Genomic DNA, 27,412 nt, shown 5'->3' with positions numbered 1-27,412 from the left:
GACTCGGTAACAATGAAAAACATTTTAATACAAAGAAGCGTCTTTCAAATGACATTTTTTTGTGAACAGTGTCTTATCAATATCAAGTTGTATATTTATATATATAACAGTAAAACTATGACTAGTTAAACAAGGAAGGGACTGGCTCTACCCAGTAACACTACTCATGTTTAGTTCTATATCGTTAAGGCAGACAGTTCAGACACCATCCCATTAGAAAAAACATTCTGTTGTCACCACCAGTGTCCGTTTCCAGAGGTTCCAAATGGCACCCTATTCCCTCTATAGTGCATTATAGGGGTCCTGGTCTAAAGCAGTGCACTATATAGGGAATAGGGTGCCATTTGGTAAATAACCCAGGTCTTCGGACCAGGGTCGTGTTCATTAGTACATACACATGAAAAACATTTTAAAACACGGAAAACGCAAATATGCGTTTATTATTGTTTCAGTCCATTTTCTTCCGTTTGGTACCAATCCAGGTGTGTGTGTGTGTCGTGTTGTAACACGTTACTGCGTCTTTAAGGGCTTTAGCAGGAAGACCCACACAGGCAAGGTCGGTGCAGCAGGTCGGTAACCAAGACGACACGATGACACCATCTCCACGGCAACTTGATTCTACCTAATAAAGGTAACAGGAGACGTTGCAATTAAAAAATAATTACACTTGTTCACTGTGGGAAGGACAGGAAGTCTGGTGTCAGATGACGTTGGACAAAACAGGTGGTGGTAGATAAATAAGAAATGGTTTTATGCTAACTCACACATTTGTAGACAATAAGTAAAAAAAAACATCAAATATCCACCACTAAAGCCTTATCTAAACATGTCAACTCCAACAGGATGTACAGTGGCGTGGAAAACCACATGAAACATTCACAAGTCTTTTCCCATGTGTGTATTACAGGAAGTGCTGAGCGATTAGTGCTTATTGAGGTCAGTTCAGTTTCGATTATATAAAAAAAAAAAAGTTATCACGTTTTTTTTCTTCTTTTTTTCGATGATTTATTTATTTATTAACATGAAATGTATTATGAAATAATAACATTCAAATTATTTGATAGCTTTTTAACACAAATTCCAAAGCCAAAAATAGTGAACATTCAGTTGCCAAAACATTTAAAATATTCCATTGTCTCTGTCAAGTCCATATTGGGTCGACATGAATAGAAACATAGGAAATTACTATGAAATAATCATATATTTCAGTTGTGTATATTGCTTATTTTTTATTTGATGACTTTATTATTTTTAAATCCTCAAAGTTATCACCTCATCTCTGATCAGACAGTAAGTCAGCAGTCAGACCATCTAACGTTATGTTCCCCAAACTGTACTGTCTGTAGTCACCCTATTTAACTAGGATGCTGCAAAGCTTGTCCGACTAAAATCATTTGACTAGTTCTTTAAAGTAGATAAGGCGTACTTTCACAAACTGTCTCTGTCCCTCGTTGTGTTGTGAGCATTCCTCTCACATGCGGTCTGTGTGTATGTAACGTAACGTAGTTGCAGGCGTAAAAGGGTATCCACCCAGAGATCTGTCGTCATTATGACGAAATGCTTATGTCTCCGCCCCTAACAAGGGGAGTCGTTGTCCCGAAGGCGGGAAGGCAGGCGACAAGCTTAGGTCCAAAATAACCCCAAAGAAACGTATTGGGCTTATTTTGGCGAGAGTGAAACCTCTCGCGTCGCCTCTTTTTCACTGATTCGTCTCTCAGCTGGGAAAAAAAATGGCGCAATGGATTGTGGTCATTGTAGTTAATTACCACGTGTCTTTGCTAAGCTAGGCTGAATATTTACTGTATGAAAACTACAACTCCATTCTGTTCAGCGTCCCACATAATTCTTGACTTGATTTCTCCGACTTCTCTCATGAATGATTTGAGTTATCTCTATTGAAATGGAGCGTTGGGCTCACGAAACAAAACGAAATGGAATTAAAGTAATCGAACCGGAGTCCGTCAATAAATTGTTTAATAACCCCCCCAGCACTAATTACAGGTTAGTTCAACCTGTCGCTTTGAACAAAAGCATCTAGTAAATGGTATATGTTATTATTATATTTTACTCACGTTGGCTGCGGTGAAGGAGCCGCCAACATATTATTATATTAGTTAAACCGCCAGTAGAGGTATGAATGTCTACAACGCAAATATCTTTAGTTCCAACCATTTACCTCAGGACATTGTATTAGTTCTGTGCATCTCCATGGTTGGAGATGACTTGGTTCCATGGCCCACCACAGCATCAACAACAGGGTGTTCAACCTCCAACGTACTGAAGAAGTAAGCCTGGATGAAAAGAAACACAGCAAATCATTTATTCTGAGAGAACACCGGGGTTCTGCCCCAAATGACACCCCCATTCCCTTTATAGTGCACTACTTTTGACCAGGACCCCCATAGGGAATAGGGTGCCATTTGGGACACATTCGAGACCAACAAGCTAGAGAGGAACAGGGGCACTGGTCAAAAGTAGTGCACTATGTAGGGAATAGGGTGCCATAGGGCTCTGGTCTAAAGTAGTGCACTATATAGGGAATAGGGTGCCATAGGGCTCTGGTCTAAAGTAGTGCACTATGTAGGGAATAGGGTGCCATTTTGGATGAACCTCATTTCCTGTCAGTCTTTTTTTTCTTATTAAGCCCTTCTGACACCCAATCTCTCTCTCTGTAAGTAGACGGGTCGTTCCACGAAATTGGTGCCTTTTGCATAATTTCTGAAGATTATTATTTACGTCTGTCCCTCATTTTAAGCAATTCGTAACACACCATACAAAATGGATAATGGACATCCACAAATGAATACATACCATAGGAAACTTTATATACAGGGCCTTCAGAAAGAATATATACAGGACCTTCAGAAAGTATATATACAGGGCCTTCAGAAAGAATATATACAGGACAGGGCCTTCAGAAAGAATATATACAGGGCCTTCAGAAAGTATATATACAGGGCCTTCAGAAAGTATATATACAGGGCCTTCAGAAAGTATATATACAGGGCCTTCAGAAAGAATATATACAGGGCCTTCAGAAAGAATATATACAGGTCCTTCAGAAAGTATATATACAGGTCCTTCAGAAAGTATATATACAGGGCCTTCAGAAAGAATATATACAGGGCCTTCAGAAAGTATATATACAGGTCCTTCAGAAAGTATATATACAGGGCCTTCAGAAAGAATATATACAGGGCCTTCAGAAAGTATATATACAGGACAGGGCCTTCAGAAAGTATATATACAGGGCCTTCAGAAAGTATATATACAGGACAGGGCCTTCAGAAAGGATATATACAGGGCCTTCAGAAAGAATATATACAGGGCCTTCAGAAAGAATATATACAGGGCCTTCAGAAAGAATATATACAGGGCCTTCAGAAAGAATATATACAGGGCCTTCAGAAAGAATATATACAGGACAGGGCCTTCAGAAAGAATATATACAGGACAGGGCCTTCAGAAAGAATATATACAGGACAGGGCCTTCAGAAAGTATATATACAGGGCCTTCAGAAAGTATATATACAGGGCCTTCAGAAAGAATATATACAGGGCCTTCAGAAAGTATATATACAGGACAGGGCCTTCAGAAAGTATATATACAGGGCCTTCAGAAAGTATATATACAGGTCCTTCAGAAAGTATATATACAGGGCCTTCAGAAAGAATATATACAGGACCTTCAGAAAGTATATATACAGGACAGGGCCTTCAGAAAGAATATATACAGGATAGTGCCTTCAGAAAGTATATATACAGGGCCTTCAGAAAGTATATATACAGGGCCTTCAGAAAGTATATATACAGGACCTTCAGAAAGAATATATACAGGACCTTCAGAAAGTATATATACAGGGCCTTCAGAAAGTATATATACAGGACAGGGCCTTCAGAAAGAATATATACAGGGCCTTCAGAAAGAATATATACAGGACAGGGCCTTCAGAAAGAATATATACAGGGCCTTCAGAAAGTATATATACAGGATAGTGCCTTCAGAAAGTATATATACAGGGCCTTCAGAAAGAATATATACAGGATAGTGCCTTCAGAAAGTATTCAGACCCCTTGACTTTTTCCCACATTTTGTTACATTCCAGCCTTATTCTAAAATGGATTAAATAAACAAATATTTCTTCATCAATCTACACACAATACTCCCATATGCAGCTGTCAGGTTACCATGACAACGGTCACAACAATAAGGTCAAAGTTGAATGTCTCTTTCTCCTACCCGGCAAAAACAGTGGTTATATAAAAAGGTGAATGCGATCAAGTAAAATGGAGCTGTTTGAAAGAAACAGGAAACACACTGAGAATCATATGTAAAAGCAGTATATTGTACCATTCCACTACCTAGTTAAATGATTCACAGCAGGTGACATCGTTTGGGTCTTCTGAACAGCACGGTGGAAAAGGAAGTAAGTCTTCTCTCTCTTTATACATTATTTTATCATCTTTGACGAAGGTGGTCAAGCTCAACATGTCAACTCTGTTCACTCAATTGAAAGTTGGGATTTTTTTTTTTTTTAAATTCAATAGTATATCATTTTTTCTAGGTAACAATTAAGTACCTTAATGTGATTATTTTAAATTACAATGGTCAAAAAGAAACAAAAATAGAAATTCTTAGTAAAGAGCAATTTATTAAGCAATAATTTTGCTTGGACTGTCTGGGAGTGCTGAGGGTAGGGGAGGGGAAAACTGAAAACTAGCTGTTATTGGCAGAGAGATTTGGAACTCTTTCTTATTGGTCTATTAACACATTTACCACCTGGTGATGTCACCAAGCAGTCCAAAACTCCATCCCACCAAAACAGGCTGAAATGTATTTTCAAACAGCACTTACACTAAAAGGGCATTATCATAATTATTTTTACAATTTCACAGTATTTTCTGCTAAACATATCCTCCATGCAATTGAATGTTGAAAGATATATAGTTTTTCTTTTTAGAAGTTTGCATGTCCAACAAGGCACCCATTTCGTGGAACGACCCAGAGACGTGATTCTCCTGAGTAGCTAGCTGGCTGTAGTCACACGTCGAAGTGGAATGACTGTCCATTTTCCAGTCAGTGTTTCTGAAAAGTAACCTCCTTCACCCTCCCCCATTTTCTTCCTGCTCAACCTCACCTTCCTTCCTTCCTTCCTTCCTTCCTTCCTTCCTTCCTTCCTTCCTTCCTTCCCCTGATAAACTAACTAACTTGACTCCTTTCATGCGCTGTCAAGAGGGAGTGTAGCCAAAGATACAATGGTCTTTGGTGTAGCGCTCAGGTAGTTGCCACGCTACAAGGCTCCAGCAGAATAGTGAGGAGGTAACTGAGCTAATTAAGTCATTGTGTGGGTCCCATTTGGAGATGCAACCATTGGTGCAGCAAGGTGAGGTTATGTAAACTGGGTCAGTCAAGTCGGTGATTGTTAAATCAGAACATTGTATTACATGACCAGGAACAACCCAACTCCGTAAGGCTGGTGTCGTGTTCACTAGGCACTAAAAAAAAGAAAAGAAAAGCGGTGTGCACTTGCCCAATAAGAAACACTCATTCTGGTTTTCCATGGTGCACAACGTTTAGAAACGTTTTGCTACACTGTGCCCTAATGAACACGGCCCAGGTGTGTTTTTTTTTCTCTCTGAATGTTTACCTTACAACCGAACGCCAAGAGGATGTGGAGCGCCATGATGGCCGTCATGATCGCTATGGCAACCCGGGGCTGGTCGTCACGGACGGCGGGCCAGAAGGTAAAGACCAGCATGGAACCAGAGAGACAGAGAGCCACAACAATGGAAAACCACCTAACGGTCTCGTTCGGGATGATCCACAACACCTGTCAACAACAACACTCGTCAATAACTACAACATTATATAACATGTAAAAAAAAAAAGACTGTAAATAAACATGTCCTCAACATTTGTAACAACAAAGTAAATGTGACACTATTGAACCTCATAAAATATAAACAATGCCACGTAATCAGACACAAAACAGTGTGTCATGTCTTTACCACAGCAGGTATGTAGACGGCCAGGGAGTAGCCGTAGACACAGACTATCTCCAGGAACGAGTAAGAAACTACGTTCATAACCTTGGAGTTCCTCCAGACCAGCAGGCCCCACAGGGCCAGGGGAACCAGCCACGCATAGCTGTAGATCGCCGTGGCCGCAATGGTCACTGGGAAATAAAAACACACAAGAGAAACAGTAGCAACAATCCCATTATTTTCTAAAACATTTACGGGACTTTTTGTTGTGTTCAGTATCTATTTGATTGAGTCTTGGGAAGTGGAGGAGTCAGTTTTATCCTGTGTTTTGTTTGACCCTTGAAAAACTTAAAATGACACTCACCTTTCCGGACGTATTTATACTGTGGTTTCCCCAGGTAAAGCAGGAAGTCAGAGATGTTTCCACAGATGGCGATGACAAAAACCAGAGTAGCACAGATCCAGAAGGGACCTGGAGGACACAGAGACGGTATCAGTAATCTGTAGTATTTAACGATCAAATCAAATCAAATTTTATTTGTCACATACACATGGTTAGCAGATGTTAATGCGAGTGTAGCGAAATGCTTGTGCTTCTAGTTCCGACAATGCAGTGATAACCAACAAGTAATCTAACTAACAATTCCAAAACTACTGTCTTATACACAGTGTAAGGGGATAAAGAATATGTACATAAGGATATATGAATGAGTGATGGTACAGAGCAGCATACAGTAGATGGTATCGAGTACAGTATATACATATGAGATGAGTATGTAGACAAAGTAAACAAAGTGGCATAGTTAAAGTGGCTAGTGATACATGTATTACATAAGGATGCAGTCGATGATGTAGAGTACAGTATATACGTATGCATATGAGATGAATAATGTAGGGTAAGTAACATTATATAAGGTAGCATTGTTTAAAGTGTCTAGTGATATATTTACATCATTTCCCATCAATTCCCATTATTAAAGTGGCTGGAGTTGGGTCAGTGTCAATGACAGTGTGTTGGCAGCAGCCACTCAATGTTAGTGGTGGCTGTTTAACAGTCTGATGGCCTTGAGATAGAAGCTGTTTTTCAGTCTCTCGGTCCCAGCTTTGATGCACCTGTACTGACCTCGCCTTCTGGATGATAGCGGGGTGAACAGGCAGTGGTTCGGGTGGTTGATGTCCTTGATGATCTTTATGGCCTTCCTGTAACATCGGGTGGTGTAGGTGTCCTGGAGGGCAGGTAGTTTGCCCCGGTGATGCGTTGTGCAGACCTGACTACCCTCTGGAGAGCCTTACGGTTGAGGGCGGAGCAGTTGCCGTACCAGGCGGTGATACAGCCCGCCAGGATGCTCTCGATTGTGCATCTGTAGAAGTTTGTGAGTGCTTTTGGTGACAAGCCAAATTTCTTCAGCCTCCTGAGGTTGAAGAGGCGCTGCTGCGCCTTCTTCACGACGCTGTCAGTGTGAGTGGACCAATTCAGTTGGTCTGTGATGTGTATGCCGAGGAACTTAAAACTTGCTACCCTCTCCACTACTGTTCCATCGATGTGGATAGGGGGTGTTCCCTCTGCTGTTTCCTGAAGTCCACAATCATCTCCTTAGTTTTGTTGACGTTGAGTGTGAGGTTATTTTCCTGACACCACACTCCGAGGGCCCTCACCTCCTCCCTGTAGGCCGTCTCGTCGTTGTTGGTAATCAAGCCTACCACTGTTGTGTCGTCCGCAAACTTGATGATTGAGTTGGAGCGTGCGTGGCCACGCAGTCGTGGGTGAACAGGGAGTACAGGAGAGGGCTCAGAACGCACCCTTGTGGGGCCCCGTGTTGAGGATCAGCGGGGAGGAGATGTTGTTGCCTACCCTCACCACCTGGGGGCGGCCCGTCAGGAAGTCCAGTACCCAGTTGCACAGGGCGGGGTCGAGACCCAGGGTCTCGAGCTTGATGACGAGCTTGGAGGGTACTATGGTGTTGAATGCCGAGCTGTCGTCGATGAACAGCATTCTCACATAGGTATTCCTCTTGTCCAAGTGGGTTAGGGCATTATGCAGTGTGGTTGAGATTGCATCGTCTGTGGACCTATTTGGGCGGTAAGCAAATTGGAGTGGGTCTAGGGTGTCAGGTAGGGTGGAGGTGATATGGTCCTTGACTAGTCTCTCAAAGCACTTCATGATGACGGAAGTGAGTGCTACGGGCGGTAGTCGTTTAGCTCAGTTACCTTAGCTTTCTTGGGAACAGGAACAATGGTGGCCCTCTTGAAGCATGTGGGAACAGCACACTGGTATAGGGATTGATTGAATATCTCCGTAAACACACCGGCCAGCTGGTCTGCGCATGCTCTGAGGGCGCGGCTGGGGATGCCGTCTGGGCCTGCAGCCTTGCGAGGGTTAACACGTTTAAATGTCTTACTCACCTCGGCTGCAGTGAAGGAGAGACCGCATGTTTTCGTTGCAGGCCGTGTCAGTGGCACTGTATTGTCCTCAAAGCGGGCAAAAAAGTTATTTAGTCTGCCTGGGAGCAAGACATCCTGGTCCGTGACTGGGCTGGGTTTCTTCTTGTAGTCCGTGATTGACTGTAGACCCTGCCACATGCCTCTTGTGTCTGAGCCATTGAATTGAGATTCCACTTTGTCTCTGTACTGACGCTTAACTTGTTTAATAGCCTTGCGGAGAGAATAGCTGCACTGTTTGTATTCGGTCATGTTACCAGTCACCTTGCCCTGATTAAAAGCAGTGGTTCGCGCTTTCAGTTTCACGCGAATGCTGCCATCAATCCACTGTTTCTGGTTAGGGAATGTTTTTATCGTTGCTATGGGAACGACATCTTCGACGCACGTTCTAATGAACTCGCACACCGAATCAGCGTATTCGTCAATATTCCCATCTGACGCAATACGAAACATATCCCAGTCCACGTGATGGAAGCAGTCTTGGAGTGTGGAATCAGATTGGTCGGACCAGCGTTGAACAGACCTCAGCGTTGGAGCCTCTAGTTTTAGTTTCTGTCTGTAGGCAGGTATCAGCAAAATGGAGTCGTGGTCAGCTTTTCCGAAAGGGGGCGGGGCAGGGCCTTATATGCGTCGCGGAAGTTAGAGTAACAATGATCCAAGGTTTTACCACCCCTGGTTGCGCAATCGATATGCTGATAAAATTTAGGGAGTCTTGTTTTCAGATTAGCTTTGTTAAAATCCCCAGCTACAATGAATGCAGCCTCCGGATAAAGGGTTTCCAGTTTGCAAAGAGTTAAATAAAGTTCGTTCAGAGCCATCGATGTGTCTGCTTGGGGGGGGATATATACGGCTGTGATTATAATCGAAGAGAATTCTCTTGGAAGATAATGCGGTCTACATTTGATTGTGAGGAATTCTAAATCAGGTGAACAGAAGGATTTGAGTTCCTGTATGTTTCCTTCATCACACCATGTCTCGTTGGTCATGAGGCATACGCCCCCGACACTCACGGCCCGTTTCAAATGCTGCTTCCCTGAATCCACTTGATGAGGTTGAATGTTATTCTGCCACTTGTTGAATGCCCTCATCAAGACACAGGTGCCTTTATACACTTAGTGTTATCCACAAGTACATAGAGTAGCCAGACGGGTGCCCCCTCTGCGTTCAAAATGTTTTGCAGAAGGAGCTCTATTTTGGTGGCCTCTGGTACATTCTTATGACTTAATTCCATCCGAAATACACAGCAAAATGATTGAATACTTTATCGAGTTTACCTCTCACATTGACAAAAATGTGTTGTGGTATTGTCTGGAAAGACATGACTTTACCATTGAAATGAGTGAAAACTTTCTTGAAAAATAAATGAAAGGATTTTTTTCCCCAGGTTTCCGTTTTTTCCAGGTTTTCGTTCTTAAAAAGAAATCACACTTTTTTAATAGAAAAACAATATAATTGGATGTTCTAAGCCCACAACGATGCTTAAACCTCATGAGAAGATGGCTTGTTGATTTTTGGGTTCCTCTTTAATTCCAGTGAGCACCTCGCAAGAGGCTGTAGTTTAGAGCGTGTTTTTGTAGAGCACATGTGATTGTGGAGTCTGCAAAAACAAACACCCACTGGAATGATGTTTGTCCCCCATGTAGTCTATTTAACTTCCTCAAAATCCCCAGAATGAATCTAAGATAACTTAAGAAAACTGTTATTAATTTACATTTTGGCCAAGAATGTTTTAGTCGCGCAATTTGACATCTAATTAAGAAAAGTCGCCAAGTAAGTTTTTAGTCTCTGGAGAGACATTAAAATAGCTGAGCAGCGATGCTCCCCATCCAACCGGACAGAGATGGAGAGGATCTGTGGAGAAGAATGGGATTAACTTCTCAGGCAGCATCATACCCAAAAGACTCGAGGCTGTAATCACTGACAAAGGTGCTTCAACAAAGTACTGAGTAAAGGGTCTGAATACTTATGGAAATGTGATATTTCAGTTTTTAATTTTTAATACATTTGCAAAAATGTCAACAACATAAAAATGTTTATGCTTTGTCATTATGGGGTATTGTGTGTAGATTGATGAGGGGGAAAACGATTTCATCCATTTTAGAATAAGGCTGTAACGTAACAAAATGTGGAAAAAGTCAAGGGGTCTGAATACTTTTTGAATGCACTGTATGAGATCAATTTTATTCAGTCAGTTCGACACCTTTTATAAACTTGTCAACACTGGCTGTTCAGTTGCAAATCAACACACAGTAAATAGCACCACGACTCCACCTGGCTGGCTCTGTGAAACACGCAGAAAAATAAATGAAAATAAATTCACGTGTCAGAAAACAATAATTAAGTCGTGGATTTTTAGCATCATCGTTACCACATGGGACGTCACGCTCTCTCCCTCCTCTGTGTAAAGAAATTCAACTGCAACCAACCACAACGCACACAAATTGTACCGGGAGGTGGGACTACGTAACCATGTCAACGCTCGCTTTGTGACTGAGAGGCGCCTGTCCTGTCAATAGATTGGTAGAAGATGCATACCGTTCATTGTAGCGAGATCAACGGGATCGACGGACTAACGAAAAGAAAAAAAAAAACACCCGTTTCATTAAAAGTAACCTAGTTTATATGAAGTGGAAAAAGTTGAAAATAAGTCTCTTAAGTGGCTGATTAGCCGACAGCTGGCGCTAACGTTAAACATTTAGGTCAGGATAACAACTCTTCAGGTCATGACTAGTAGGAAGGATGCATGCTCACCATAAAGATCAGGGTTGTTGCGGATGTAGAGATGGACAAAGTTCTTCCCTGGCCATGGCAATAACGACCCCAGGATTCTCTCTCTCACCTAGATGAAACACATTACGACAAAGTCATTAACAACACAGAAGTATAATAAATACATGATTACAAACCCAAGGCGGACGCCTATCCTGTGCAGGGATGGAAAGGGCACACAGGGCATGAGTCCCCCAACTTTTTGTTCTGTTTTTGGGGTTATGGGTCATCTGGGTCACCTTTTTGGGGTTATGGGTCACCTGGAGGTCATGGGCGTAAAAATGCAGGACAACTAAAGACATTTTAAAAAAGTATTATTATTTTTTTAATCTCTCAGCCTCATGTGAACAATAGCATGAGACAAGCTATAAAACAACACATTTCTCTCTCTGACCTATGCCAACAAGTGTAGAATTGTAGGAAATGTGCTTTTAAACTGCAACATTTTCTCTTCGCCTCATGACAAAATGTGTAGAATAGCATTATAAAAAGTGCAATTCTTTCTACACAAACCGTGTGTTGAAATGGCAGGAAGTTAGCCGTTTGCCCCCGCAAATAAAAATCAGGTCCTGATCCAATGTAACTTCATTCGTTCTTAAAAACATATTGAAAATGTCATTACAAAAAAACATTTATTATGTTTTTCAAAGGCCTATTTGTTTGGGCCGATTCAATTCAGATGAACAGATGAAGTCAGATGAAGTACCTGGTGTGTCTCTACGTCAAAGAATGTCTGATAATATTCAAAGGTCCAGAAAGGAGCACTTCTCTTCTGCCCAGACAACAGCTGTAGGAAAAGAAAACCTGTATTTTATAACGATAGAACTCACATCAGGTAACAAAACAATCACAGAATCAGATTAATGATCAGAAACATCAAAATGGGCTTTTATATGTCATGTGCTTTATTTTCTGAATTTAACATGGACAACATCTGGGCTGCAACTAAGTGCTTACCGACTACAGCCTATATGCTGTCAATGTTACGTTATAACGTGGTAAACTACACTATATATACAAATGTATATGTACACCCCTTTCAGACACACCCGTTGCTGACAGGTGTATAAAATCGAGCACAACGCCATGCAATCTCCATAGACAAACATTGGCAGTAGAATGCCCTTTACTTAAGAGCTCAGTGACTTTCTACATGGCGCTGTTATAGGACGCCACATTGCCAACAAGTCAGTTCATCAAATTTCCGCCCTGCTAGAGCTGCCCCAGTCAACTGTAAGTGCTGTTATTGTAAAGTGGAAACGGATAGGAGCAACAACGGCTCAGCCGTGAAGTGGTAGGCCATACAAGGTCACAGAACAGGACCTTAGAGCGCTGAAGCGCATAAAATGATCTGTCCTCGGTTACAACCAACACTCACTACCGAGTTCCAAAACGCCTCTGGAAGCAACATCAGCACAATAACTATTAGTCGAGAGCTTCACGAAATGGGTTTCCATGGACGAGCAGCCGCACACAAGCCTAAAATCAACATGCGCAATGCCAAGCATCGGCCGGAGTGGTGTAAAGCTCACCGCCATTGGACTCTGAAGCAGTGGAAACGCGATCTCTGGAGTGATGAATCACGCTTCACCATCTGGCAGTCCAACGAGACGAATCTGGGTTTGGCGAATGCCAGGATAACTCTACCTGCCTGGATGCACAGTGCCAACTGTAAATTTTGGTGGAGGAGGAATAGTGGTCTGGGGCTGTTTTTCAAGGTTCAGGCCCCTTAGTTCCAGTGAAGGGAAATCTTAACGCTTCAGCATACAATGACATTCTAGATGATTCTGTGCTTCCAACTTTGTGGCAACAGTTTGGGCAAGGCCCTTTCCTGTTTCAGCATGACAATGCCCCCGTGCACAAAGTGAGGTCCATACAGAAATGGTTTGTTGAGATCAGTGTGGAAGAACTTGACTGGCCTGCACAAAGGCCTGACCTCAACCCCATCGAAACCCTTTGGGATGAATTGGAACGCCGACTGCAAGCCAGGCCTAATCGCCCAACATCAGAGCCCGACCTCACTAATGCTTGTGGCTGATTAGAAGCAAATCCCAGTAGCAATGTTCCAACAACTAGTAGAAAGCCTTCCCAGAAGAGTGGAGGCAGCAAAGGGGGGACCAACTCCATATTAATGCCCATAATTTTGGAATGAGATGTTCGACCAATAGGTGTCCACATATTTTTGGTCATATAGTGTATGTATTTTTCTGACCTCAGTCTTGTCGTCATTAGCCAATGGGTCATTGTCCTCTTCGAAGGATGTCACCGGTGCAGATCTCCTCTGTTTCTGAGGTTTGTGACTTCCTGCCCCTGTGTCCTCGATACTGATGGTAGTCGCATCTCCGTTCCCTCCCAAATGGCTCTCAGAACTGTCAAATTCTGATTCAGAATGTCAGTAAAGAGAAAGGTTATGACAAAGATTCTGATTCAGAATGTTGGTAAAGAGAAAGGTTATGACAAAGATTCTGATTCAGAATGTTAGTAAAGAGAAAGGTTATGACAAAGATTCTGATTCAGAATGTCAGTAAAGAGAAAGGTTATGACAAAGATTCTGATTCAGAATGTCAGTAAAGAGAAAGGTTATGACAAAGATTCTGATTCAGAATGTCAGTAAAGAGAAAGGTTATGACAAAGATTCTGATTCAGAATGTCAGTAAAGAGAAAGGTTATGAGATTCTGATTCAGAATGTCAGTAAAGAGAAAGGTTATGAGATTCTGATTCAGAATGTCAGTAAAGAGAAAGGTTATGAGATTCTGATTCAGAATGTCAGTAAAGAGAAAGGTTATGACAAAGATTCTGATTCAGAATGTCAGTAAAGAGAAAGGTTATGACAAAGATTCTGATTCAGAATGTCAGTAAAGAGAAAGGTTATGACAAAGATTCAGATTCAGAATGTTAGTAAAGAGGAAGATTATGACAAAGATTCCGATTCAGAATGTTATTAAAGAGAAAGGTTATGACAAAGATTCTGATTCAGAATGTTAGTAAAGAGAAAGGTTATGACAAAGATTCTGATTCAGAATGTTAGTAAAGAGAAAGGTTATGACAAAGATTCTGATTCAGAATGTTAGTAAAGAGAAAGGTTATGACAAAGTTTCTGATTCAGAATGTTAGTTAAGAGAAAGGTTATGACAAAGATTCTGATTCAGAATGTTTGTAAAGAGGAATCATTAGATTCTGATTCAGAAAAAAAAATCAGAAAAAAATGCCTAATACCACCATCTAGTGGGCACAACCTGGTAATATCAGGATTTTTGAAGAAATTATTTTTTTCAAAACTATTACAATATTGTCTCTTTGGTTAATTACTCACATTTTATGCACTGCAGTGATAGCTAGCTGTAGCTTATGCTTTCAGTACTAGATACATTTTTTGATATTTTGATTGGGTGGACATGTCAGTTCACGCTCCAAGAGCTCTGATAGGTTGGAGGACATCCTCTGGAAGTTGTCATAATCACTGTGTAAGTCTATGGAAGGGGGTGAGAACCATGAGCCTCCTTGGTTTCATATTGATGTCAATGTACCCAGAGGAGGATGGAAGCTAGCTGTCCTCCGGCTACACCATGGTGCTACCCTACAGAGTGGTGTTGAGGCTACTGCAGACCTTCATTGAAACACAGTTTTAATTCGTTATTTGGTGACGTGAACATATTTAGTATAGTTGTATCTAAAAATAATAACTTTTTTTAACACTTCACTATTTTTATGAAATTCACAAGAGGATGGTCCTGCCCTTCCTCCTCAGAGGAGCCGCCACTGACCTGAATGGCATTATTATTATTATAATGTATACAGTCTATAAGACTGAGCAGCAGTGGTGTCATGCTGTATCTGAATGGCACCACAGGCTATAAACACTCACCTTGAAATGTTAAGAGGAAATCGCTGTTAGCCGCCATGTAGGAGACCAATCAAGAGTCTGTGGAGACAAAGAAGATATGTGTGTCAAGATACACGCTTCTCCATAGAGATCCATTACGCTGCTGGCACTGTAACGATGCAGGAAATGTGGATAGACTTGTTCAATGGGATTCGATGATCATCACTCAGTAGCTTTTTCAGAGGATGGAGGTTGACAGGCTAACAATACCATGTAAACATATACAATGTCAGTACAGTTTTGTTTATCCACTACGATGGAATGCAGATGATAAAACTAACTCAGCACTGCTAGCTCAATCAGCGTCGCTCAATCAGCGTCGGACAGATCAACATTTACATGATGGGTACCCGGGGGAAATTGGGGGAGGGGCATGTTATTTAAATTTCAGTCAAGGGAAGGGTTTAGTATTATTTTAATCTGGTCCAGGGGAGGGGCATGTTATTTAAATGTCAGTCAAGGGAGGGGTTTAGTATTATTTTAATCTGGTCCAGGAGAGGGTCATGTAATATTTTGTGTTTTAAATATATCTATTTATACACACACACACGCACACACACACAGTACCAGTCAAAAGTTTGGACAGCTACTCATTCAAGGGTTTTCTTTATTTTTTCTATTTTCTACATTGCAGAACAATAGTGAAGACATCAAAACTATGAAATAATACATATGGAATCATGTAATAAACAAAAAAGTGTTAAACAAATCAAAATATATTTTAGATTCTTCAAAGTAGCCACCCTTTGCCTTGATGACAGCTTTACACACTCTTGGAATTCTCTCAACCAGCTTCATGAGGTAGTCACCTGGAATGCATTTCAATTAACAGGTGTACCTTGTTTAACGTGGAATCTATTTCAACCGGGAGAAAAAGGTACATTTGCAAACCGTAGCCATGCTTGATGCCTACTTTACACCGCTGAGAAATGTGGGGTTGGAAAGTCACAAGTTTAGACAAAGAACACCGGATCGAGACAAAACTATCGATGGCTGTGTGAATGCATTAAGAGAAACTATCGATGGCCGTGTGAATGCATTAAGAGAAACTATTGATGGCTGTGTGAATGCATTAAGAGAAGTGGAACTATCGATGCCTGTATGAATGCATTAAGAGAAACTATCGATGGCCGTGTGAATGCATTAAGATAAACTATCGATGGCCGTGTGAATGCATTAAGATAAACTATCGATGGCCGTGTGAATGCATTAAGATAAACTATCGATGGCCGTGTGAATGCATTAAGAGAAACTATCGATGGCCGTGTGAATGCATTAAGAGAAACTATTGATGGCCGTGTGAATGCATTAAGAGAAACTATCGATGGCCGTGTGAATGCATTAAGAGAAACTATCGATGGCTGTGTGAATGCATTAAGAGAAGTGGAACTACTGAATGCATTAAGAGAAACTATCGATGGCCGTGTGAATGCATTAAGAGAAACTATCGATGCCTGTATGAATGCATTAAGAGAAGTGGAACTATCGATGCCTGTATGAATGCATTAAGAGAAACTATCGATGGCCGTGTGAATGCATTAAGAGAAACTATCGATGGCTGTGTGAATGCATTAAGAGAAGTGGAACTATCGATGGCTGTGTGAATGCATTAAGAGAAACTATCGATGGCCGTGTGAATGCATGAAGAGAAACTATCGATGGCTGTGTGAATGCATTAAGAGAAACTATCGATGGCCGTGTGAATGCATGAAGAGAAACTATCGATGGCCGTGTGAATGCATGAAGAGAAACTATCGATGGCTGTGTGAATGCATGAAGAGAAACTATCGATGGCCGTGTGAATGCATTAAGAGAAACTATCGATGGCCGTGTGAATGCATGAAGAGAAACTATCGATGGCTGTGTGAATGCATTAAGAGAAACTATCGATGCCTGTGTGAATGCATGAAGAGAAACTATCGATGCCTGTGTGAATGCATTAAGAGAAACTATCGATGGCTGTGTGAATGCATTAAGAGAAACTATCGATGGCTGTGTGAATGCATTAAGAGAAACTATCGATGGCTGTGTGAATGCATTAAGAGAAACTATCGATGGCTGTGTGAATGCATTAAGAGAAACTATCGATGGCTGTGTGAATGCATTAAGAGAAACTATCGATGGCCGTGTGAATGCATTAAGAGAAAACTATTGATGCCTGTGTGAATGCATGAAGAGAAACTATCGATGCCTGTGTGAATGCATTAAGAGAAACTATCGATGGCCGTGTGAATGCATGAAGAGAAACTATCGATGGCTGTGTGAATGCATTAAGAGAAACTATCGATGGCCGTGTGAATGCATTAAGAGAAACTATTGATGGCTGTGTGAATGCATTAAGAGAAGTGGAACTATCGATGCCTGTATGAATGCATTAAGAGAAACTATCGATGGCCGTGTGAATGCATTAAGAGAAAACAGTCCATTGTGTTCCGTAGAGAAAACAGTCCATTGTGTTCCGTAGAGAGAACAGTCCATTGTGGTCCGTAGAGAGAACAGTCCATTGTGGTCCGTAGAGAGAACAGTCCATTGTGTTCCAAAGAGAGAACAGTCCATTGTGGTCCGTAGAGAGAACAGTCCATTGTGGTCCGTAGAGAGAACAGTCCATTGTGTTCCGTAGAGAAAACAGTCCATTGTGTTCCGTAGAGAAAACAGTCCATTGTGTTCCGTAGAGAAAACAGTCCATTGTGTTCCGTAGAGAAAACAGTCCATTGTGTTCCGTCCATTGTGTTCCGTAGAGAACAGTCCATTGTGTTCCGTAGAGAAAACAGTCCATTGTGTTCCGTAGAGAAAACAGTCCATTGTGTTCCGTAGAGAAAACAGTCCATTGTGTTCCGTAGAGAAAACAGTCCATTGTGTTCCGTAGAAAACAGAAAACAGTCCATTGTGTTCCGTAGAGAAAACAGTCCATTGTGTTCCGTAGAGAAAACAGTCCATTGTGTTCCGTAGAGAAAACAGTCCATTGTGTTCCGTAGAGAAAACAGTCCATTGTGTTCCGTAGAGAAAACAGTCCATTGTGTTCCGTAGAGAAAACAGTCCATTGTGTTCCGTAGAGAAAACAGTCCATTGTGTTCCGTCCATTGTGTTCCATAGAAAACAGTCCATTGTGTTCCGTAGAGAAAACAGTCCATTGTGTTCCGTAGAGAAAACAGTCCATTGTGTTCCGTAGAGAGAACAGTCCATTGTGTTCCGTAGAGAGAACAGTCCATTGTGTTCCGTAGAGAAAACAGTCCATTGTGTTCCGTAGAGAGAACAGTCCATTGTGTTCCGTAGAGAAAACAGTCCATTGTGTTCCGTAGAGAAAACAGTCCATTGTGTTCCGTAGAGAGAACAGTCCATTGTGTTCCGTAGAGAGAACAGTCCATTGTGGTCAGTAGAGAGAACAGTCCATTGTGTTCCGTAGAGAAAACAGTCCATTGTGTTCCGTAGAGAAAACAGTCCATTGTGTTCCGTAGAGAGAACAGTCCATTGTGTTCCGTAGAGAGAACAGTCCATTCATTGTGTTCCGCAGAGAAAAGAAAGACCATTGGAAAGAACAAAATCAAGGTGACAAAAATAAATAGAGACAAAGCTAAAAGTGACAACCCAGTTAGAGCTGTGAATGAACCTGAATCCAGTTTGTCTATTCAATCTATCAGGAAGGAAAAGAAACAGTGCAAGTCAATGGACAATATCTGAAAATGATCCTTAATACAGTCAGTGGAAGGAATTTCATCGGAGAAGCCCAATTCAAGAGAACGTTTGCAGGAATGGAACTTAGAGAGTAAGAAAAAGTGTTATGTTTCTGCTCAGACTACTCCACTACATTGTGTCGGTTATTTGAAAGCAGAACTTTTGAATAAAAGGGCATCAACATACCAGATATTGGTGCTCAGAGGAAACGTAGAAGCATTGATAGGAAGGAAAATATGTTTTGACTTGAAAATACAGAGCACAAGAGATCATGTCAATTCAGTAGAGCAATCATCCCTTTTCCAAGGACTTGGACATATCAGTGGATACACTCACAAAAGGTACGGTGAATGAGCAAATAGTCCCTGTAGCTCAAGGCCTGAGATCTGTTTCCTTATCCAATGCTGGAAGCTGTCAATCAAGAGCTGGACTCGACGTTAGATGACGACATCATACAAGAAGTGAATCAAAGATCAGAAAGGATTTCCAATATTCTCCACATTTCAAAGAAAGACAAAAGAAGTCGGAGTTTGTGCTGATTTATGAGAACAAAGCTGTCATAGAGAACGACACTAAGTTCCACAGTATACTGCAAGCATTGCAAGGAGCGAAAGTGTTCGCTAAACTGGATGCGAAAAAAGGATCATGGCAAGTTGAACTCGCCTCAGAATCAAGAAACCTGACAACATTCATCACACACAGTGGATACTACAGATTCAAGACATTTCCTTTCAGATTATCAAGCGCACCTGAGGCATACCAGAAAGACATGGACTTTATGCGATGTGGATTAACAACATTCAAATCAAATTGTATTGGTCACATACACCTGGTTAGCAGATGTTATTGCCAGTGAAGCGAAATGCTTATTGAATTCTAGGTCAGGGGAACAAAAGGACTTGAGTTCCTGTGTGTTGCTACAATTACACCATGAGTCGTTAATCATGAAACCTACACCCCCGCCCATCGTCTTACCGGGAGAGATGATTATTCCTGTTGGCGCGATGCACTGAAAATCCGGATTCTGACAGCATGTCCCAAGCTAGCCATGTTTCCTTTAAACAGAATGTTAAAATCCCAGATCCCCTTTGGGAAGTAACTCTTGCACCGATTTCAACGACTTTGTTAACTGGGGACTGGACATTAGCGAGTAATATACTGGGAAGCGGTGGGTGGTGTGTGCGCATCCGAAGCCTCATTAGAAGACCGCTCCGGCACCCTCTCCTCCGACGGTGTTGTTTTGGGGTCGGCCTCTGGAATCAGTTCAAATTCCCTGGGAGGTGCTGACAAAGGACCCGCTTTGGGAAAGTCGTATTCCTGGTCGCTGGTAAGTTGACGTCTCTCTGATATCCAATAGTTCTTCCCGGCTGTATGTTCTAACACTTAAGGTTTTCTGGGCAATGAAAGAAATAATACATGAAAAAATGTAGAAAAATACTGCACAGTTTCCTAAGGACGCGAAGCGCAGCTGCCATTTCTATCGGCACCATTTTTAACAGCAGTGATTATTGACACAAACCCAGTAGGACTTGGAGCTATATTGCTACAGCAACAGAAAATTAACAGAACAAGCCAATTGCTTATGCAAGTCGTTCACTGACCTGTAGAGAGACAAGATATTCTCAGATCGAGTGGGAAGCTCTTGGGTGCGTAAGTGTAACGGATGTGAAACGGCTAGCTTAGTTAGCGGTGCGCGCTAAATAGCGTTTCAATCGGTGACGTCACTTGCTCTGAGACCTTGAAGTAGTAGTTCCCCTTGCTCTGCAAGGGCCGCGGTTTTTGTGGAACGATGGGTAACGATGCTTCGTGGGTGACTGTTGTTGATGTGTGCAGAGGGTCCCTGGTTCGCGCCCGGGCATGGGCGAGGGGACGGTCTACAGTTATACTAATAATAATAATAATAATACTGTTACATAAGGGCAATAGAACACTTCATAACTTTTATATATGGAGGCCAGATTGTACTACAAACTGATCACAAACCACTGATCTACATGTATATATGGAGGCCAGTTTGTACTACAAACTGATCCCAAACCACTGATCTACATGTTGGATTTGGAGGTAAGTCTGTACTATAGTAGTGGACAAAAGTTTTGAGAATGACACAAATATAAATTTTCACAAAGTCTGCTGCCTCAGTTTGTATGATGGCAATTTTCATATACTCCAGAATGTTATGAAGAGTGATCAGATGAATTGCAAAGTCCCTCTTTGCCATGTAAAAATTAACTGAATCCCCCCAAGAACATTTCCACTGTCATGCTGATTGAGTTTGAATAACAGACTGGAAGCTTCAAAAGGAGGGTGGTGCTTGGAATCATTGTTCTTCCTCTGTCAACCATGGTTACCTGCAAGAAAACACGTGCCGTCATCATTGCTTTACACAAAAAGGGCTTCACAGGCAAGGATATTGCTGCCAGTAAGATTGCACCTAAATCAACCATTTATTGGATCATCAAGAACTTCAAGGAGAGCGGTTCAATTGTTGTGAAGAAGGCTTCAGGGCGCCCAAGAAAATCCAGCAAGTGCCAGGACCGTCTCCTAAAGTTGATTCATCTGCAGGATCGGGGCATCACTAGTACAGAGCTTGCTCAGGAATGGCAGCAGGTAGGTGTGAGTGCATCTGCACGCACAGTGAGGTGAAGACTTTTGGAGGATGGCCTGGTATCAAGAAGGGCAGCAAAGAAGCCATTTCTCTCCTGGAAAAACATCAGGGACAGACTGGTATTCTACAAAAGGTAAAGGGATTGGACTGCTGAGGACTGGGGTAAAGTCATTTTCTCTGATGAATCCCCTTTCCGATTGTTTGGGGCATCCAGAAAAAGCTTGTCCGGAAAAGACAAGGTGAGCGCTACCATCAGTCCTGTGTCATGCCAACAGTAAAGCATCCTGAGTCCATTCATGTGTGGTGTTGCTTCTCAGCCAAGGGAGTGGGCTCACTCACAATGTTGCCTAAGAACACAGCCATGAATAAAGAATGGTACCAACACATCCTCCGAGAACAACTTCTCCCAACCATCCAGGAACAGTTTGGTTATGAACAATGCCTTTTCCAGCATGATGGAGCATCTTGCTATAAGGCAAAAGTGATAACTAAGTGGCTCGGGGAACAAAACATCGATATTTTGGGTCCATGGCCAGGAAACTCCCCAGACCTTAATCCCATTGAGAACTTGTGGTCAATCCTCTAGAGGCGGGTGGTCAAACTAAATTCTGACAAACTCCAAGCATTGATTATGCAAGAGTGGGCTGCCATCAGTCAGGATGTGGCCCAGAAGTTAATTGACAGCATGCCAGGGCAGGTTGCAGAGGTCTTGAAAAAGAAGGGTCAACACTGCAAATATTGACTCTTTGCATCAACTTCATGTAATTGTCAATAAAAGCCTTTGACACTTACGCTGTGTCTGAGAATTCAAAGACTTGGACCACAAGATTGAGCACATCAAGGAAAACACACATTGCAGATTCCCTATCTCGCCTTCCCTATCCTGAAACTGAAAATGGATGTTGATGATTATGTGCAGAGAGTGCTTTCAGTTAGCGACCTACCTGCATTGACAATCAAGGATCTGAAAGAAGCAACAAAACAGGATAAAAATTTGACAAATGTCACGACCTGGTCGAAGTAATGTATGTTTGTCTTCATTAATTTTGGTCAGGCCAGGGTGTGACATGGGTTAATGTGGTGCATTTTTGTCATGGGGTTTTTGTGGGGTGTCTAGCATAGTCTATGGCGGCCAGAGGCGGTTCTCAATCAGAGTCAGGTGATTATCGTTGTCTCTGATTGGGAACTATATTTAGGCAGCCATATTCTTTGAGTATGTCGTGGGTGATTGTTCCTGTCTCTGTGTTAGTTGTCACCAGATAGGCTGTATAGGTTTTCACATTCCGTTTGTTGTTTTTGTATTGTTCGTGTTTTTCTTCATTAAAGATGTATCGAACTAACCACGCTGCATTTTGGTCCGACTCTCTTTCGACGGAAGAAAACCGTAACAACAAAGTTGATTCAAACTGTGGAAAGGAAAATGGTCATATTCAGTTCCAGAGGATTCAACAGAATGGACAACACAGGACGTATTCTAAGAGGACACAGGATTGTGTTACCAAAAACATAGGTCAAACAAGCGTTCGACATCGCACACAAAACTCATCAAGGAATGGTTTGTACAAAACAGTAGCAAAAAAGCAGGACTTTGATGCTGAAAGACTGATAAGAAATTGTACGGCATCTGTGCTAAACCAGCCACTGCACGAAGACCAACCACTAGAACCAAGACACTGCATTAAACTAGGACTTAGTGGGATCCATAATGAATACATCATTACCGTAACTGACTATTACACCTGTTACCCAGAAGCTGTTCTCATATCTGACATGTCTTCAAGTACGGTGTCTTTGTAGGTGTTGGGTACCCCCTAGAGGTGGTTATAGATAATGCCAGACAATTCATTGGACAGACTTTTGAAAACTTGTTGACATTAGAGCATTGCCATATTATCCTAAGAGCGATTCCATCGATATGTGAAGAAAGCAGAAGAACAGACAACAGTGAGGGGAAAAGCTGGAAAGAGGAGCTACCAAAAATGATTACCCTTGCTAATCGCTCAACGCCTCAACGTGCTTCAGGGGAAACACCTTTCTCATGTTTGGAAGAGACATTCAAACAAAGTTCCCAAGTATTGACAAGTAAAAGGAAAAAGACAAAATCACCACAAAACCCACAAACAGAAAATGAAACAATACGCTGACAAAACAAACAGAGCCAAAGAACACAACTTTGATGTTGGATATTATATTATATATATATATATTATATTGGTCGACCTCTACTGGATATAATTGTGTACATTGTAAGCATGGAGAATGGAAAGTTGCCAAGTTCCGAGACACACACTATGTGTTACTGTGACAAACCTCAGGCAACTCATTTAAAGTATTGAGCACAGAAGATGGATCTAGAAAGCCAGCATGGTTTAGGGACATGGTAACGTAAAAAAAGTCTAATAATAAAATAACTGATATAAAAGAACATTTGTATCAAGAGTTCCTGAAATGTTAAATTTGACTGTTGAATAATGATGGAGAATAAGAATGAAATATAATAAATAAATAACAAATAAAATTTGATTTGATGATTTGATTTGATTTATTTCAGGGAAGCTAGAAACCATTATACACAGGCAGTTAGAAAAGCCAAGGCTAGCTTTTTCAAGCAGAAATTTGCTTCCTGCAACACTAACTCAAAAAAGTTCTGGGACACTGTAAAGTCCATGGAGAATAAGAGCACCTCCTCCCAGCTGCCCACTGCACTGAGGCTAGGAAACACTGTCACCACCGATAAATAATTGAGAATTTCAATAAGCATTTCTCTACAGCTGGCCATGCTTTCCACCTGGCAACCCCTACCCTGGTCAACTGCCCGGCACCCTCCACAGCAAACCGCCCAAGCCTTCCCCATTTCTCATTCTCCTAAATCCAGTCAGCTGATGTTCTGAAAGAGCTGCAGAATCTGGACCCTCTACAATTCAGCCGGGCTAGACAATCTGGACCCTCTCTTTCTAAAATGATCTGCCGAAATTGTTGCAACCCCTATTACTAGCCTGTTTAACCTCTCTTTCGTATCATCTGAGAACCCCAAAGATTGGAAAGCTGCTGCAAAGAGGGAGACACTCTAGACCCAAACTGCTACAGACCTATATCTATTCTATCCTGTCTTTCTAAAGTCTTTGAAAGCCAAGTTAACAAACAGATTACCGACCATTTCGAATCCCACCGTACCTTCTCCGCTATGCAATCTGGTTTCAGAGCTGGTCATGGGTGCACCTCAGCCACGCTCAAGGTCCTAAACGATATCATAACCGCCATCGATAAGAGACATTACTGTGCAGCAGTATTCATCGACCTGGCCAAGGCTTTCGACTCTGTCAATCACCACATTCTCATCGGCAGACTAAATAGCCTTGGTTTCTCAAATGACTGCCTCGCCTGGTTCACCAACTACTTCTCTGACAGAGTTCAGTGTGTCAAATCGGAGGGCCTGTTCTCCAGACCTCTGGCAGTCTCTATGGGGGTGCCACAGGGTTCAATTCTCAGGCTGACTCTCTTCTCTGTATACATCAATGATGTCGCTCTTGCTGCTGGTGAGTCTCTGATCCACCTCTACGCAGACGACACCATTCTGACCCTTCTTTGGACTCTATGTTGACTAACCTCCAGACGAGCTTCAATGCCATACAACTGCTCTTAAATACAAGTAAAACTAAATGCATGCTCTTCAAACGATCGCTGCCCACACCTGCCCACCCGCACAGCATCACTACTTTGGACGGTTCTGACTTAGAATATGTGGATAACTACAAATACCTAGGTGTCTGGCTAGACTGTAAACTCTCCTTCCAGACTCACAATAAGCATCTCCAATCCCAAATTAAATCTAGAATCTGCTTCCTATTTCGCAAACAAAGCCTCCTTCTCTCACGTTGCCAAACATACCCTCGTAAAACTGACCATCCTACCGATCCTCGACTTCGGCGATGTCATTTACAAAATAGCCCTCAACACTCTACTCAACAAATTGGATGCAGTCTATCACAGTGCCATCCGTTTTGTCATCAAAGCCCCATATACTACCCACCACTGCGACCTGTACACTCTCGTTGGCTGGCCCTCGCTTCATACTCGTCGCCAAACCCACTGGCTCCAGGTCATCTACAAGTCTCTGATAGGTAAGGCCCCACCTTATCTCAGCTCACTGGTCACCATAGCAGCACCCATCCATAGCACTCGCTCCAGCAGGTATATCTCACTGGTCACCCCCAAAGCCAATTCCTCCTTTGGCTGCCTCTCCTTCCAGTTCTCTGCTGCCAATGGCTGGAATGAATTGCAAAAATCACTGAAGCTGGAGACTCATATCTCCCTCACTAACTTTAAGCACAAGCTGTCTGAGCAGCTCACAGATCACTGCACCTGTACATAGCCCATCTGTAAACAGCCCATCTACCTACCTCATCCCCATACTGTATTTATTTATTTATCTTGCTCCTTTGCACCCCAGTATCTCTACTTGCACATTCATCTTCTGCACATCAATCACTCTAGTGTCTAATTGTTGTATTGTAATTAATTCACCACCATTGCCTATTTATTGCCTTACCTCTCTTATCCTACCTCATTTGCACATGCTGTACATATATTTTTCTACTGTATTATTGACTGTATTTTTGTTTATTCCATGTGTAACTCTGTGTTGTTGTATGTGTCGAACTGCTTTGCTTTATCTTGGTCAGGTCGCAATTGTAAATGAGAACTTGTTCTCAACTGGTCTACCTGGTTAAATAAAGGTGTTCTCAACTGGTCTACTTGGTTAAATAAAGGTGTTCTCAACTGGTCTACCTGGTTAAATAAAGGTGTTCTCAACTGGTCTACCTGGTTAAATAAAGGTGTTCTCAACTGGTCTACCTGGTTAAATAAAGGTGTTCTCAACTGGTCTACCTGGTTAAACTTGTTTTTGTTGATAAGGAAGCACTGAAAAATCGCAGTTGTAACTTTTATTTATGTTAAAAAAAAGTACTTACCTTTTGCATGTAAAAGAAAATCATATTTAATGTGTAAGCTTTGTAACAACAAAGTTAGAAACGGTAATACAATTTGATTGTTAAAGTTGTGGACTTTAAATCTAACAAGGGAAGGGAGGTAGGAAAGTACTATTGCAAGACTACCTACCTGTTATAGTGATGAAGACGTGACTAGAACTACATAATGAAAATGGCTTTAAACTGTCAAACCTCGGGAAGTACGAGTTGTTATCACAGCGAGTCTCCTTCTTTAATTCAACAACATCGCGTGACAGCGTTGGATTTGATCTGCGCACCTGCGAGCAGCCGAACGAGTCCCCCTCTTTGGTGAAGTGAGTTCAGAACAACTGAATGTATGCGAAGTTGAAGTAGTTTTCACATAAAAACGTTATATGTCCGAACTCAGAAAAAAATATGGTTGGCATAAAATAACATGTTTACTGTGGTATAACGTTTATTTTGATTGGCGATAGTCTGTATTTATCAGAGTTCTTGCAATGCATGTAAACGTTTCAATTGAACTATTATATTAATCTGACGATAAACAATAACATCATTATTGTGTGCATGTAACCGTACTCAGTGATGGTCTATTTAGAAATTAGGTAGCTTATGCTTAACTTGGTGTTTGAGGGTATTCAAAAGTGAAACTTTTCTTTATACAATGTGTGTGGAGGGCCATCCATTTTCATTTCAGAGGCCCGATGTCACGCTAAATAGAAATAACGTTCACTCTCTAATCCTATGCCAAATACAAGGAAGGCATTGCATTTCATTAGCTACATTGTGAATAATAATTCCACTAACTATTAAATAACCAAATTACTATAAATATATACTTTACCCTCTCAGCAGTTAAGAAGTAAGAATATGTGTAAGGTAAACTCAGCTCCCTTTTCCGGTCGCATTTTCGTTTTTCTAAATAATAGTCAAATGATCTGATCTCGAAACAGTACATAAAAATCATCGCATATTCTAATTTTATAAATATTGTATTCCGGATTATGATTTGAAAGAAAATGATTGAAGGTGGAGAAATGTTCTTTATCATAGAGAAAATACCTCCTAAAGAAACATGGGACTTT

The 27,412-nt window shown here is 41.6% G+C and overlaps 3 protein-coding genes and 1 long non-coding RNA gene across 13 annotated transcripts in view; 2 read left to right on the top strand and 2 right to left on the bottom strand.

Moving 5' to 3' along the window:
• Positions 1-7: 7 nt before the first annotated feature.
• Positions 8-27,287, bottom strand: yipf1 (Yip1 domain family, member 1). Of its 3 annotated transcripts, none has more exons than XM_035762629.2 (10): positions 27,172-27,287; positions 15,060-15,116; positions 13,406-13,572; positions 11,900-11,980; positions 11,176-11,263; positions 6,350-6,457; positions 6,010-6,176; positions 5,649-5,831; positions 2,177-2,291; positions 8-622 (listed from the first exon to the last, which is right to left on the bottom strand). In XM_035762629.2, the coding sequence occupies exons 2-9, from the start codon at positions 15,094-15,096 to the stop codon at positions 2,178-2,180; spliced, it is 945 nt and encodes a 314-aa protein (XP_035618522.1). In that variant the 5' UTR covers positions 15,097-15,116; positions 27,172-27,287; the 3' UTR covers positions 8-622; position 2,177. The 3 variants fall into 3 exon arrangements, with proteins under 3 accessions (XP_035618522.1, XP_035618524.1, XP_035618523.1); XM_035762631.2 differs by lacking the exon at positions 27,172-27,287 and adding an exon at positions 26,538-26,623; XM_035762630.2 differs by lacking the exon at positions 27,172-27,287 and adding an exon at positions 26,476-26,576.
• LOC127924876 (uncharacterized) lies at positions 13,527-14,650 on the top strand. Of its 8 annotated transcripts, none has more exons than XR_008119118.1 (4): positions 13,527-13,600; positions 13,687-14,061; positions 14,148-14,276; positions 14,320-14,650. It is a non-coding gene; the product is annotated as an uncharacterized LOC127924876 (long non-coding RNA). The 8 variants fall into 8 exon arrangements; XR_008119113.1 differs by having other exon boundaries at positions 13,554-13,643; XR_008119117.1 differs by having other exon boundaries at positions 13,579-13,975.
• Positions 16,477-17,791, bottom strand: LOC127924875 (uncharacterized). Its single transcript, XM_052509548.1, has 2 exons — positions 17,430-17,791; positions 16,477-17,225 (listed from the first exon to the last, which is right to left on the bottom strand). Exons 1-2 carry the CDS (start codon positions 17,787-17,789, stop codon positions 16,626-16,628), a joined length of 960 nt encoding a protein of 319 aa, XP_052365508.1. The 5' UTR covers positions 17,790-17,791; the 3' UTR covers positions 16,477-16,625.
• Positions 26,518-27,412, top strand: part of LOC118375984 (zinc finger protein ZFMSA12A-like) — a 28,560-nt gene continuing 27,665 nt past the window's right edge. The window contains exon 1 of the mRNA XM_052509528.1: positions 26,518-26,659. The gene's annotated coding sequence lies outside the window, so the exon portion shown is untranslated. The remainder of the gene's footprint in view (positions 26,660-27,412) is intronic.

The sequence above is a fragment of the Oncorhynchus keta genome, unplaced genomic scaffold (assembly GCF_023373465.1).
Source record: "Oncorhynchus keta strain PuntledgeMale-10-30-2019 unplaced genomic scaffold, Oket_V2 Un_contig_4700_pilon_pilon, whole genome shotgun sequence".
NCBI lineage: Eukaryota > Metazoa > Chordata > Actinopteri > Salmoniformes > Salmonidae > Oncorhynchus > Oncorhynchus keta.
Note: the sequence above shows the minus strand (reverse complement) of the source record. Positions and strands in the feature narration are given on the sequence as shown.

Excerpts from the sequence above, each read along its gene's own strand:
- yipf1 (XM_035762629.2), bottom strand. The coding sequence starts at position 15,096 with ATGGCGGCTAACAGCGATTTCCTCTTAACATTTCAAG. Across the intron at positions 11,981-13,405 it reads CTAATGACGACAAGACTGAG|CTGTTGTCTGGGCAGAAGAG; the intron begins GTCAGAAAAATA and ends CTTTTCCTACAG. Across the intron at positions 2,292-5,648 it reads TCTTGGCGTTCGGTTGTAAG|GCTTACTTCTTCAGTACGTT; the intron begins GTAAACATTCAG and ends CTTTTCATCCAG.
- LOC127924875 (XM_052509548.1), bottom strand. The coding sequence starts at position 17,789 with ATGGACTGTTTTCTCTACGGAACACAATGGACTGTTTTCTCTACGGAA. Across the intron at positions 17,226-17,429 it reads CATTCATACAGGCATCGATA|TTTTCTCTTAATGCATTCAC; the intron begins GTTCCACTTCTC and ends AGGCATCAATAG.